At 42.1% G+C, this 15,594-nt stretch overlaps 1 protein-coding gene across 1 annotated transcript in view; it reads right to left on the reverse strand.

The window, feature by feature from the left end:
* Nucleotides 1-203: 203 nt before the first annotated feature.
* Nucleotides 204-15,594, reverse strand: part of LOC116780026 (SET-binding protein-like) — a 404,692-nt gene continuing 389,301 nt past the window's right edge. Inside the window, exon 5 of the mRNA XM_032674528.1 lies at nucleotides 204-682. Coding sequence (XP_032530419.1) covers nucleotides 204-682 — 479 coding nt within the window. The remainder of the gene's footprint in view (nucleotides 683-15,594) is intronic.

A 15,594-nucleotide genomic window follows, 5' to 3' on the forward strand; every position in this document is an offset into this window, starting at 1 on the left:
GCCATGGGTTCTGGTTGTCAAAGGGATGAGTCTGGTGCTGCTGTGGGGGTGAAGTGGACCACACATCTCCAGTCCTTCAGTCCTGGCGTACCCTGCTACCGGCACCCGACATCCAACAAGGTGCACCAGCCTTAGGAAAGGCCTTTGCTTTCGCTCCCTCTGCCTTTCTGGTGCCGTTTCACTTTCATGTCCTCCTCTTCCTCCTATGAGGACTTGCTTTTTCTTTTCCAGAGCGTCCGGGGTGGAGGGAAAGGGGACAGAGGAAGGGGAGGAGGGAGAGGAGGTATCGGGAGTGGCATCTCTCGAGCCATATGTATGACAGCCTCAATGGTGGCCATGATTGTATCTTGAGTGGCTGCTGGCTCTAGTATTAAAGGGTCGAGTGTCGATCTCTGACCTCTTTTGTTGGGAAGGTCAATGCATTTTTCCAGAATGGGCATTTGGTCTTTGGAGTCTTCATCAAAGGAAAGGGGTTCCTTCCGAGGACGCCCCCTCCGCTTCTTGATGAAGTTATTGCCTGTCTTTGATTGTCTCTGCAGCCGCTTGGCTTTCAGGATCTTGTTCACATGATCCAGGTTCTTCTTTGTGGACAGGATCTTGGTGTAGTTGCACATCTTGTGCACCTCGCACTGGATTGCTTCAATTTCATGGCCCTTGAACTGTTTTTTCAGTGGTGAGCTGGCTGTTGGGAGATAAGGAGAGAAACATGCGTAGGTCAAACAACAGTGAATGGAAACTCTGCCTTCTTTCAGCAACATGAAGACTAGATGCTTTCAAGTCCAGTAGGCTGAATATGACTACTGAAAAAGAGATGGTTGTGAGAAAGGATCCTGCATAGAAAAACAACTAAAAAAAGTTAAAATATTATTACAGTCCCGGAAGAATTGCCTCAAACACTGTCAAGGCCACCGAAGGAACTTGCCACAAGATAAACCACCATAGTGGGAACTTGAGATAAGCACAGATGGCAGAAATTTACAACAGGAAGGCACTAATTCCAGGCCTAGCGGAGATGAGGTTTGGTTAGCACATCCTGGTTCATACATCCCGACAAAAATTCCCACTGTGACAGACTGTAGAAAAGGAAACAACTGCTTATACACATGCCATCCTAAGTTATGGGAACATCTGCAACCACCCCATGGATACCCAGAACTTGGACTGTACAAAGGTAGCACCTCCAGAAGAACAACTCTGGGACCCCCACCGCTGAAAAGACCAGAGTGAAGAATGATCAACAGAACGCCGTTGGATCCACAGGTGGTGTCTATCTTCTGCTTGATCTCTCTCTCTCCACCCCCATCCTTTTCTATTTCTTTCTATCTCTCTACTTCATAATTATTGTTAAATAAAATCCATACTACTGACTTCAGCATATGGTCTTGTTTGCACCTTAATTCAGGTAGAGGCATTTCTCAATAATTGGATCTGTAGGAGTAGTGCTTTTTGGAAGAATTTGTAATGGGAAAGTTAGGAACTCGGTTTTTGCTAGGAAGGCTTTCTGCCTAAAAGGTAACTCTTTCTCAAAGGAAGTTTCAATGCTTTCTTCCCCTCCCGCATAACAAGACAAGTTCTCAGCCTCTCTCTGATATGTGAGAGGAGAGAGATAAGGTACAGAAATGCTACAGGGCCATTGTGGCCTGGGGAGAGGGGAGGGGGGGGGGGGCAGTGATGATAAAGCCAGGGAGCGAACAGTACTGCCTGGAGTGCCGAGAGTTTTAATGTCTGCCTTTCCACTGCCTTGGCATTCTTGGGAAGAATACCTGCGTATATTTACCTTACAGGATCTTAACAGTTGCCTCCTTTTTTACTGTGCTAGGTGAAAACACAACTTCAACTACTGTCAGAGACTGAAACAGTGTCATAGGTTTGAAAAGAGATGTTGGAATTTTTTCCCAATGTCCACCCCCCCATCTGTTTCTTCTGGGATGGGGGGGGTGGGAACAAAGCAAAGTCGCACGCACTGGACAGCACAGGAACGGGGGGAGGGGGAGGTTCCAGGGAAACCGGGTTGCCACAGGGATGGCTGGGGAGTCTTTTGTTCGGAGGTTTTTGGGTTTGGTCGGCAGACTGGACGGATCAGGGAACCTGGTTTCGGTTACCTCCTTTTCTTCTCCTGAGAGGAAGTTTTTCCCCCATGGGACACCTCGCAGAGGACGATTGAGAGAGAGAGAGAGAGACCGACCCATCTCAGAGTGAGGTATTCTGCTTTCGAGACTACCTGTGGAAAAGGACTTTTTCATTGCTGGCCGCTGCGGGCACATGGGGTTGCAAGCAGTTGTTGAACTGCCTGGACAGTCCTGCCTTCCCCCCTTCCCCCCTCCTTCCCCCCATCCTGGGTTGTCGCCTGTTTCTTCCCCCCCACCCCCCTCCCCGGGGAATTGGGACTTTGTTTTGTTTCTTCTGAAAGTTTTTGATTGCACCATTTCTTGTTTATTCAGATTTTGTTAATAAAAAGCTGTTCATTTCCTTTTCCACACTTCCACTTGAAGTTTCTTAATTTCTAAGTTGTAATCTTGTTAAACTAAGACAAACAGTTAATGACTTACACATTCTACAATCACCACAAACTGAAAAGAAGCAGCTGCTCACCCAGCAAAGTGCATGCCCCACCCCCAGTACTGCTAAAGGATCAGATAAATGGGTGTCATTGTCCAGCTATCCTGGGTGCAGATGCCTGCCTGAGGAAGGGAAAAGGCTAAGAAGAGGCAAGTCCTGAAAGGTGGGAAAATCCCTTTTATCATGCCAATGTCCTCCCTTTACATGATAACTTTGCACATCTAACCTGGGTTATACATCTCAAATGTTGGACCATGATGGACCATGATGGATGTTGGCACAATAGGCAACTGCAACTGTCTTTGGAGATGCCAGAGGCCACCCCCGGGGAGGTACAAGGCGTTCCCACCTGAGCTGGAAGTGTATAAAAACTCATATAACATTCTTTGCATTTTGTGGGGGGTTTCTCCCAGCTCCAATAGATCAAGACCACCATTAGACCAACCATTAGACATGGAAGCCGCAACTACCAAGTTTCATAGCTGGACCCAGTGGGTGGTGACTATAAACATCTTTCCACCCTTATCCTTTCTTTCCCTTTCTCTCTCATGCATTTCCTTAAGTGTTACTGTAATAGTTAATAAAGACAAAACCAGATAATTTGCTGATCAAATTGTATTTGCAATGTTGTAGTTGCAAAATGTCAAACCGTAATGTTATGTTACTATGCCAAACTATATTCTGTTATGTTAACCGTAGACCTTAAATGTATATATGGGGAAGGGATGCCTAGAATGATGTGGGAAAGACATAATGCACAAGCGTACATAAAGAGGTAAACCGGGGGTAACGAGAGGAGGATTTACTGCCTTCATCCCAGGACCGATCCCCTAGCAACAGGGCAGAGCCTGTGCAGAGAGAGCTGATGATATGAAAAGGAAGAAACGAAACAAGGCGGGGGCTATGGGGAAACGAAAGTTACAAATCTATAAAAGACGGACTGAAATGTATTGAATGCGCAGACTGTTGGTGGAGCAAGATACTCCCCAGCCACCCAGTGCAGTTTTGTTCATTTACCATAAATAAAAATTTTATCTAAACTTTAAAAGGTTTTGTTCTCCCGGCTATAACAATTTGGTGCCGTGACTCGGATCTAGACTTTCTGTGCGGCAGGATCTTATCTCCAGGAGGGTGCCCCGTCTTCATTTGGACAGTCCTGGGGAGGGTTCCCGTGGTACAGAGTCTAGATATCGGACCGAAATTTAAAGGCAAATGAGCAAATAAATACTGCAGTTCCCCGTAATTTTTGTGCACAAACCCTGGACGAAGACTTGCTCCGGGGAGGAGTGAGCATTTGGGACTCCGTTCAGCTCAGCACCGAGTGGAACCGCTCAGTTGGGAACCGAGTGAAGACTTACTCAGGAGGAGTAAGTGTTTGAGGAATCCGTCCAGTCGGGGAAGGAACCATTCAGTGAGGAGCCGAACAAAGACTTACCCAGGAGAGGTAAGTATTTGAGGAACCCCCTTCAGTTGGGAAGGGACCCCAGAGTGCAAACAAGTGAGACGTCCTGTGGGACGAAACGAGTAGGGACCTTCTAGTAGTGCGTTTCTCATAGCCCACGAGGGAGTGAACCACGAAAGAAGGGAAGTGAGTGTGAGTGTGTGAGAAGGCACTTTGGAAGATGGGACAGAAGAAAAGTAAATCTGCTCCCATGGGTGGTCGTAAGGAGGGGTCCCAGGATGTCCCTCAGGAGAAGGAAAAACCCGAGAAGGGGTTTGCGGTGAGGTTACCGGACATACCTTCTGATAGTCCTTTAGGGATAATGATTAAGTATTGGAATGATTACCCTTCCAGGGAAGGAAAATCGAGGGAAAAGATGGTGCATTATTGCATAGAAATATGGGGAGGAAAGCAAATAAGGCAAGATCATGTGTATTGACCAGTTTATGGCTCGTTTGAAGATTGGATTTGTCAGGTTTTAAACATTTATGTGAATAGCAAAGAACCCTTTAATCTAGAGGAAAGTGAATACGCTAGTTTATGGATAAGATCAGATACTAGAAACTACTTGTTTCCTTTAAAGGAAAAAAAGAAACAGAAAAAGAATAACTGGGATCTGGATGATTCCCAAAAATCACCTCCACCATACATCCCACCACCACCTGCATCCATCCCAGTACCAGCTCTTCAGCCCTCTGCCCCAACAGAACCGGTACCCCCTCCCTCTGAGACTCCTTCACCTCCCTCACCTACATTTACCGATAGCAGGAGAGTGACGAGAAGCCAAACCAGGGAAAAAGAAAAGACGGAAGGTCAGTTATACCCTTTGAGGGAGATTGCAATGGGAGGACAACAACCAGGGATAGGGTTTGTGTCTGTTCCCTTAAGTTCAGGGGATGTGAGAGATTTTAAGAAGGAAATGGGGAACCTGTTGGAAGACCCTCTCGGTGTATCCAAGAGGTTTGACCAATTTTTAGGCCCTAATACATACACTTGGGATGAAATGCAAGCAATTTTAGGAATATTATTTACCGCTGAGGAACGGGAGATGATTAGAAGAGCAGGGATGAGAAATTGGGACCTAGGACATCAGCAAGGTCCAGAGGCTGATATTAAGTGGCCTCTTTGGAGGCCCGATTGGGATAATCAGGATCAGACCCATAGGAGTCATATGGCTGACTTGCAAACCATCATAGTTCAGGGCATTAAAGAGGCTGTCCCTAGAGGGTAGAACATTAATAAGGCTTTTAAGGAACAACAGAAAAAAGATGAGACTCCCACAGACTGGTTGGAAAGGCTGAGGAAAAGTTTACAGCTTTATTCAGGTTTAGACCCCAATACTCCAGTAGGACAAGCCTTGCTTAAAACACAGTTTGTGGCAAAGTCATGGGATGACAATAGGAAAAAGTTGGAAAAGATCGAAGATTGGCAGGAGAAGGGGTTGGACAAATTACTGAGAGAAACTCAGAAAGTATATGTGCGGAGAGATGAAGAAAACCAGAAAAAGCAGGCAAAAATCTTAGTGGCAGCTGTAAGAGAAGGACAAAGAGGAGATAGGGATCAGAGGTGACAGACCCCTCATGGATCCGACAGACGTGGAGTGTTAAGAGACCATGGGCAAGTGGATCGGAGCGACATAGAATGTTATTATTGCGGCAAAAAGGGACATGTGAAGAAGAATTGCAGGAAGCGTATACAGGATGAGCAGGTGTTCAAAGAGTATTAGGGGGGTCAGGGGCTCTATCTGCTGGGGACCCGAAAAGACACTGAGCCCTTGATAAAACTTAAATTGGGTCCTCAGCAACAAGAATTTGAGTTCCTAGTGGACTCAGGAGCAGAAAGATCAACTGTCCAGAAAATACCTTGAAGCTGTACAACATCCTCAGATACAGTACAAGTTATAGGGGCCAAGGGAGAACCATTTAAGGTACCCCTTATTAAAGATGTGGAAATAGAAACCCATAATAAATATGCATTGGGAACATTTTTACTGGTTCCCGAAGCAGAGTATAATTTATTGGGAAGAGATCTTATGATAGAATTGGGAATAAGTTTGGAGACTAAGAAACAAAAATTCAAGTAAAAATATATGCTCTTACAGCTGAAGATGAAAAGAAAATAAACCCTGAAGTATGGTACACCCCTAATTCTGTGGGGAAATTAGACATAAAGCCGTTTGAAGTCATAATTCAAAACCTGGAGGAACCGATAAGGGTAAAACAACATCCTATTTCATATGAAGGAAGGGTAGGATTAAAGCCAACTATAGAAAGACTTTTAGCCCAGGGGTTATTGGATCCTTGTATGTCACCTCATAATACCCCTATTTTGCCAGTAAAGAAGCCTGACAGATCACACTGTCTGGTACAAGATTTGAGAGAGGTAAATAAAAGAACAGTCACTCGTTTCCCAGTGGTCGCTAATCCCTACACCTTACTGAACCAACTGTCCCCTGACCATAAGTGGTATAGTGTAATTGATCTAAAGGATGCCTTTTGGGCTTGTCCCCTCAAGGAGGAAAGCAAAGACTATTTTACCTTTGAATGGGAAGACCCTGAAACACATAGAAAACAGCTACTAAAATGGACAATTTTACCTCAGGACTTTACGGAATCCCCTAATCTGTTTGGGCAGGCTTTGGAACAACTATTGGAATCTTTCAAGACCCGTCGGGGTACTGTTTTAATTCAATATGTGGATGACTTGTTAATTGCTGGAGAAAACTTGGAAGCAGTCAGGGATGAAAGCATCAGATTATTAAACTTTTTGAGTTTGAAAGGGTTGAAAGTGTCAAAATCTAAGTTACAATTCACCGAGGAAGAAGTCGAATACCTAGGGCATCAGCTGAGTAAAGGGCAGAAAAGACTGGACCCCGATTGAATAAACGGGATCCTATCTTTACAGGCACCCAAAAATAAGAGACAAATAAGACAATATTTGGAATTATTGGGATATTGTCAGCAGTGGATTGAGAATTATAGTAGTAAAGTAAAATTTTTATATGAGAAGCTAACAAAGGAATAATAAAGTGGAGTAAGGAGGATGAAGAACAGTTTGAAAAGTTAAAGGAGGACTTGGTAAATGCACCTGTGTTGAATTTGCCTGACATACGAAAACCATTCTATCTTTTTGTAAACACTGAAAATGGGACTGCATACGGAGTCCTAACTCAGGTATGGGCAGGAAAAAAGAAACCAGTCGGATATTACTCTAAATTGTTGGACCCAGTAAGCAGGGGATGACCTACTTGTTTGCAAACCATTGTGGCTACAGCCTTGTTAGCAGAAGAAGAGGGAAAAGTAACTTTTGGAGGGGAATTAAAGGTTTTTACTCCTCATAACATAAGAGGAATTTTACAACAAAAAGCAGATAAATGGCTAACGGATAGTCGATTGTTGAAATATGAGAGTATTTTATTACATTTGCCTAAATTAGAATTAGAAGTGACGAATTTGCAGAATCCTGCTCACTTCTTATATGGAGAACCTACAGGAGAATTAGTACATGATTGTTTACAGGTAATAAATCTCCAGACTAAGATCAGAGAAGATTTAGAGGAAGAAGAATTAGAAGAGGGTGAAAAATTATACATAGATGGTTCGTCTAAGGTAGTGGATGGACACTGGAGGTCAGGATATGCCGTGATAGATGGCATTACTTTCCAGGTCAGGGAATCTGGACCTCTTGACAGAACATGGTCAACTCAAGCTTGTGAGTTGTATGCATTATTGAGAGCCTTACAACAGTTAGAAGGAAAAGTGGGAACGATATTTACAGACTCTAAGTATGCTTTTGGAGTAGTGCATACTTTCGGGAAAATTTGGGAGGAAAGAGGACTAATTAATACACAAGGAAAAGGGTTGATTCATGAGACTCTAATAAAAGAAACCCTGAAAGCCTTAAGAAAACCAGAAAGAGTGGCTGTAGTACATGTAAAGGGGCACCAGAAAGGGACCTAAAAGTCACCATTAGAGGAAACAACCTAGCAGATGAAGAAGCAAAACGGGCAGCCCTATTAATAATAACAGACTCAAAGCCTGAGAACCTAGATTCCCCGAGAAGTTTTAGCAATCAAGAGAAAGAAAAATTGTGACAGGTAGGAATAAAAGAGGAAAACAATAAATGGAAGCTATCAGATGGTCGAGAAGTACTCCCCAAGGGTCTTGCCCAGAAAATCATGATTAAATTACATGAACAGACACATTGGGGAACCCGGGCTTTAGTGGATCAATTTGAGAGTAAATATGTTTGTGTGGGAGCGTATGGGATAGTTAAAAGAATTTTGGAAGGGTGTTTAACCTGTCAAAGGGTAAATAAAAGGCAATTGAGAGAACGGGTTCAAGGAGAACGAAAAATAGCTAAAAGACCTTTTGAGAAAGTACAAACAGATTTTACTGAGCTACCTAAAGTAGGAAAGTATCGCCACCTACTGGTGTTAGTGGATCATCTTGCCCACCTTGTAGAGGTTTTTCCTGTAACACGATGTACGGCCAAAACTGTGATTAAGATTTTATTAGAAGAAATTATTCCAAGGTACAGTACTGTAGCAGTGGTGGATTCGGATAGGGGACCACACTTTACCTCTAAAATAATTAAAGAAACAGCAGAGCTTTTTGGAACCAAGTGGGAGTATCACACTCCTTGGCATCCACAAAGCTCTGGTAAAGTTGAATGGATGAATGGGGAAATAAAGAAGCACTTAACCAAATTAATGATAGAAACTAAAATGAATTGGGTAAAGTGTTTACCACTGGCCTTATTATATATCCAAACCCAACCACACACTGACACAGGGATTTCACCATTTGAAATGATGTACAGGATGCCATATGATTTTGGAATCCCAATAGAAAATCTAAAAGTAGAAGATACCCTTTTGCAGGAATATATAATTGAATTAATGAGGAGGAGACAGGAATTGAGAAAGAAGGGGCTGGTAGCTCAGCAACCCCTGTTAGATATGTCAATACATAAGATTCAACCTGGGGATCAGGTGTTAATTAAAACTTGGAAAGAATCCTCATTAACCCCTCGGTGGGAAGGGCCTTTTGTTGTTCTCACCACAGATACTGCAATTCGTACAGCAGAAAGAAGATGGACTCATGCGTCTCGAGTTAAAGGACCAGTCAACACTCCTGAATGGACTGTAACCTCTCAACCTGGGAATCTCTGAATGAAGTTCAGAAAAACAGGACTGGTGAATGAATCACTTTGAACGGGACGTAAGACCTAACCTATACTCCTGGTTTGGAGTACCTCCAGGCCAAACCTTAATAAGAGTTCTATATAGCCATTGGATGAATGGAGTAATCCCCTACCAGACCAGGGGAAGTGGATTGTATCAAATTGCTGAAAGAGGGGTAAATCTCCCTTTTTGTTGTGAATATGAAACTGAAATTACTTTGCCAGAAAGACCTGTACGAAAAATACCCTGTATAAAACACCCAGACTCAGGACATCAAAGTTGGGTCAGTTGTAAATGCATATTATGTGGTATAGAGTGGTATTGTGCAGCAAGTAGATGGCATACCCATTGTATGAAATGTCGAGATCTCTTTATTGCTTCTGATGAGCAACTGAGTGTTCTAGAAATTGATAGGTTATTTTGCGGATGGGAATGTTTGGTACCAGAAACCTGGGAAGTCTATAAAAAAGATTGGTACAAAACTTTAGAACAGTGTGCCATTAAATTTGCCTGGAAAACAGATTTAACAACCAGACAACTTTTAGAAATATTAGAGAAGCATATGGAACAAACAGGTCTTGGGAAATAAAGGAAAAGACTAGGAAGTTGTAAGAATCTACCAAAAACCCCATATTCTCCTGAAGAATATTGACTGCTGCCGAGAAGATATTGAAAACCTCGTTGCTCCCTGCAAAGGAGCAGACGAAGGAGGCAGAGCAATAATATGGTAGAGAACGAGACATGGGAAATTATGTATGGATCGTAGTGCTTTTGTGGCAGCTTCCCCAAAGCAGAGAAAGTCCGCATCAGCCATACAATTGGACCCTGGTCAGATGGGGCTATCAAAAAATAATTGGGAGTAATCTTACAGCAGGACCTCCTAGCTTCTCTGTTACCACTGTGCCAAATGGTACCTATACCACATTGTTTAAATCTGAAACCTTATTATTTTTGTCCTGCATCTAATCCAGGAAAGGGATATTGTAACTATCCTAATCAATATTATTGTGCATATTGGGATTGTGCCACTATAGCTTCCGCTTGGACCCCTACTTCCCGAGATAAGTACCTAACCACGACATGGGGACCACCCGGCTGCAAGCATCCACAGTTTGATTCGTCTGGGGGATCTGTGGGGTATAGCAATTGTGGTTATATAACCCTACAGGTAATGCAACCAGAGGACCCAGGATGGTTATTAGGAAAAACTTGGGGAGTCAGATACTGGGAACCTGGAACAGAAAGGGGAGGGTTAGTACTAATTAAAAAACAAGAAATAACTCAATGCCCTCTGGCAATAGGACCCAGTAGGGTCATAAAAAAGAAAGAAGGTAACTCAAGATGGAAGGGGAATAGGAAAGGAAAGAATTTCACAACCTCGACTGTCCTGACTGTTAGTTTTAATGATACTAGTGTAACCTTAGCATCCACCAAGGTATATGAGGAAGCAGAACCCTTATTAAAGTTAATGCAAGGGGTCTATCATACACTTAACTACACTGACTCTAACGTGACTAATTCCTGTTGGTTGTGTTATGATATCAAACCTCCATTTTATGAAGGGATAGCTTTGAACACCTCATTTAAAGTATCCAATCAGGACAACCCTACACAATGTAATTGGGAAGAGAAAAAGATAGGAATCACTCTCCAACAGGTGAGAGGACAAGGAGTGTGCATAGGAAATGTACCTCCAGCCAAAGATAACATGCAGCTCTACAATAAAGGAACTTGATAAAACAAAGAAATGGGCTATACCTGGCGAAGAAGGATGGTGGATATGCTCAAAGACTGGTTTAATCCCCTGTTTGTCTTTACAAATATTTAACGAAAGTAAAGAATTTTGTGTACAGATAACAGTAATACCCCGAATCCTTTACCATTCAAAAGAATCGGTCTTTGACCATTGGGATGATAATAAACACAAGATACAAAAAAGGGAACCACTTACTGCCATAACTATTGCCATGTTCCTTAGTCTGGGAACAGCAGGGGCAGCAACTGGAATTACATCCCTTGTTCGACAAAATAAAGGGATATCATCTCTGAGAGCAGCAGTTGATGAAGACTTAGAGAGAATTGAAAAATCAATATCATACTTAGAGAAGTCCCTTACTTCACTTTCTGAAGTAGTTTTACAAAATAGAAGAGGATTAAATTTAATATTCTTACAACAAGGGGGACTATGTGTTGCCTTAGGAGAGGAATGTTGCTTTTATGCAGATCATTCCGGAGTAGTTTGCAAATCTATGACTAAGTTACGTGAAGGAATTCTTCAAAGGAAGAGGGAAAGAGAAGCTCAACAGAACTGGTTTGAATCATGGTTTAATCAATCACCTTGGTTAACTACTTTGATTTCTACCCTAATAGGCCCCCTAATAATGTTGTTAATCATTCTGACATTTGGTCCTTGTATCTTGAATAAACTTGTGACTTTTATTAAAAGTAGAATTGAAACGGTACAACTTATGGTAATGAGACAACAATATCTTGAATTGAACGAAGAAACACCTAGAGCAGAACAATCTCCTACCCTGAGTGCAGCTCGGGAAGCTGTAACAAGATGATAAGCAAATTACTGATAAATAGGAAAGGGGGGAATTGTAATAGTTAATAAAGACAAAACCAGACAATTTGCTGATCAAATTGTATTTGCAATGTTGTAGTTGCAAAATGTCAAACCGTAATGTTATATTACTATGACAAGCTATATTCTGTTATGTTAACCATAGACCTTAAATGTATATATGGGGAAGGGATGCCTAGAATGATGTGGGAAAGACATAATGCACAAGCATACATAAAGAGGTAAACCGGGGGTAACAAAAGGAGGATTTACCGCCTTCATCCCAGGACCGATCCCCTAGCAACAGGGCAGAGCCTGTGCAGAGAGAGCTGATGACATGAAAAGGAAGAAACGAAACAAGGCGGGGACTATGGGGAAACGAAAGTTACAAATCTATGAAAGACAGACTGAAACGTATTGAACGCATGGACCGTTGGTGGAGCAAGATACTCCCTGGTCACCCAGTGCTGTTTTGCTTGTTTGCCATAAATAAAAATTTTATCTAAACTTTAAAAGGTTTGTTCTCCCTGGCTATAACAGTTACCTTTATGTTTTAACAATGCTTTATTGCCGTAGATGCTTTAATACTGCTATACTTTAATAGTACCATATTGCTATGCTTTAATCTACAGATGCTTTAATATTAACAATGCCATATTGCTATAGATGCTCTAATATTGCTATATTTTAATAGTGCTATATTGCTATGCTTTAATATTGTTGTATTGCTATAGAATGATAACACCCCAAACGGCAACATACCTGTTTACCTTTGAAACAAAATTGTTCTAAAATAAACCCTACATATATATGTTTACAAACACCAATTATTCAGTGTTGTTTCACTCTAATCCACCCCAAGGGATTTATTAATAAGAACCTGGGTTACCATCCCCTTCTGGGGTGGGTTGTAACAACTACTAAGCAGTCTTCAGAGATTTCTCTCCATCTTTCCCCTCTTCTAAAGCAACAAAGGTTTTCAACAGCAATGTTTTACCACAGGTTTGCTTCATTCTCATTTCTAAACTTCTAGTGGGAGGGAAGTATGAGAAATAAATAACCTGGTTTTATTATAAGTAAATTGAATTTAGTGGAAAAACAAAGGGTGGTGGGATATTTTTCTCTTCTTTCATTTAATTCCAAGAGTTTTTAGGTGCTTCTTGGAGACCGTAAGGTGAAAGGCCCCATCTGACATCATCAGTCAATCAGGAGGGAGGGTGACACCCCCTCCTGAATTTGAAAAATTACCTTTTAAGGTAAAGTACCTGTGACCTGTTGAATATTTAACATCTTAAGTGGCCAAAAGGGTACAAAAAGGGTGCGTTTTTCAAACCGCGTGTGCTTTTCCATGCCATGTGACTTGGGATTGCACCCAGAGCTGCAATAAAGAATTTCTTGCTGCAATTTTCCTTGTCCTGCAAGTATTTTTTGCCATTTCATAAATTGAAAACAAGGATTTTTCTTACAGAATGAAGCTTAGCATAGTTGTCTTATTGGTCCACCGTAACTATTAAACTTTCTATACCCCAAGCATATACTCCTGATGTCTTCACCCCAGCCTTTAATTCTTGCCATGGATGCTAGTTAGTATGAAAAGTGTTTGTTACTGAAGCTAGTGGGCATAGACGAGCTGTGTGGGTCACTTAATCTGTGGCAAATTCATTACACCTGTGGGAAATAAATAAGGCAGTTTTATTACAAGCAGGGATTTCCATGGTTACTTTGTGTTGAGATACCTGGAGGTCATTTTGTTTGGAGCAATTGAAGAACCATTTTGTGGTCAGGAACTGGTGGGTTGCTTGTTCTGTTCATTGTTTTGCTTACTGTTCTTGTTGTTACCTACTGCTGCTTACTGTTTTGCTTACTGTTCTGCTTACTGTTATAGTATGGAGGCGAATCTGAAAGCATGTAAGGCAGTGTGGTGGTTTGGGCTAGGCCTTCCTTGGTGACCAGTTTGTAACCAAGGAAGGGTCCAGATCTACCCAATATTCCCTATGATTTTTATGTAAGCCAGACTATAAGAAGAAAGGAGGAGAGGCCTTCGTTCTCTTTCCTTCCGGCAGCTTGGAGGTGCAGGTTCCCTGCTGTTGAGTCTACTGTGTTGGGGAGAGAGGTCTGGTAAGGCCTTGTCGACCTTGGGAGGCGGAGGTTGCCAGCGATCGTTCCGGAGTGACTCTCTGTTGTCCCAAGGAGAGTGGTGGGATATTTCTTTGCTAACTCTTTAGTTACTAGATCTCAGGCTACTGATTGGGATATATATATATTTTTTTTATTTTGGTTTTGTTCCCTTTCCCTTCCCCCTTCCCTTTCCCTTGTGAAATTGTATATATTTTAATTGTATATAATTGTAATATAAGTGTAAATATATTTATATATATCACTTTAGCTGTCTCTCTCTCGTTTCGGGTTTTCTTGGTTGTTTTTCTCCCTCTTCTCCCTGAGGTTTTGGGGGGGGGGGGGACTCTTGTGGTAAGATTTGGAGACTTGGCAGGGAGCCAGCTTCAAACCATATCAGGCAGTAAGACCAATTTGGGCTCACTGCCAAGAGACCATGCAGCCAGGGGCAGGGAAACAACCTGATAGGTGGATGGGAACAACCAATGAACTGTACCAAAAGGCAAAGATCACCTTTTAAGGAAGAAAAGAGCAAGGCCTGGCATGGGAGGAGCAAGGGAGTGGCTATGTAAATCAAGAGACCTTAAAAAGGCTCGTCCCTCCCATTCAGGTGTACTTGAACCGGGTCATGAGTTCGGTGCACCTAGCACGCTGTTAATAAAGTTCTTTGTTTCACTTTATTTGGCCGTCTCCAAAATTTTAATTAGAGATATTTCTCACACACCTGCCTGAGTTTCTTTACTATCTTCTCCATGGATAGTAGCTGAAACTACTCAGTCATATAATTGACATTAATGGTCCCAGAAGTAAGCTTATTCCTGGTTCAGATAACTTACTTTAGGTCTGAATGAAGTCCTAAGTAGTTAAGTCTCTTGCCAAGGTCATGTTGTGAGTCATTGTCAGAGCTGGAAAGAATACTCAGCATTTCTTGGTTCCTGGTCCTTTGCTTAGGACACACAACCTTGTTTGTTTTGCTTAAATTGTCTTATTTTCCTTTACTGAACATGACATCTGTTCAGAGTTCAGGATTTGCACACAGATTAGAAGTAACTCCCCCTTTGAGAGAGAAAAAGAATGTATTAATTCTGCTGTTCCAATAACTGGTGCTTCCTTTCACTCCTAACATATCTGTTCTGTGCTGCTGGAAGAGAAATTATGGAGTTCAGAATTTCTTTTTGGTAAAAAATAAAACATCCTACTAAATTAACCTCAGCCCACATCTACTTGCAAACTTAATTTACACCCGACTGTCAAGCAATCATTTGGGTTTGAAATCCTTGAAGTTTCCAGAGCAGACAAGATTTCAAGAAAAGTTCATTTGAGGTTTATTACTCCCTTCATGGCTAACAGGCTAATCTTCTAGCAGTAGTTTAAATAAAGTTACTATTGTAGCATTTTCTGTAGATAACCAGGAGCCATCAAGTGATAGAATCTCCTCTTGCTCATTATGGGCTATGACAGATTCAGCATACAAACCTCATGCACTGGCCTCCTGTATTGGGTCTGGCTGAGCTGGAGTTCATTTCCTCATAGTAGCCCTCACAGTGCTGTGCTTTGCATTGGTAGCTAGAAGGGTGTTGATAACACACCAGTGTTTTGGCTACTGCTGAGCACAGCACCAGCACTGTAACATTCCTTCTGGGAGGGGGACACAAGTAGGCCAATTGACCAAAACTAACCAAAGGGATCATAGAATCATAGAATCATCTGGGTTGGAAGGGACCTCCG

This window comes from Chiroxiphia lanceolata, chromosome W (genome assembly GCF_009829145.1).
Source record: "Chiroxiphia lanceolata isolate bChiLan1 chromosome W, bChiLan1.pri, whole genome shotgun sequence".
Taxonomy (NCBI): domain Eukaryota; kingdom Metazoa; phylum Chordata; class Aves; order Passeriformes; family Pipridae; genus Chiroxiphia; species Chiroxiphia lanceolata.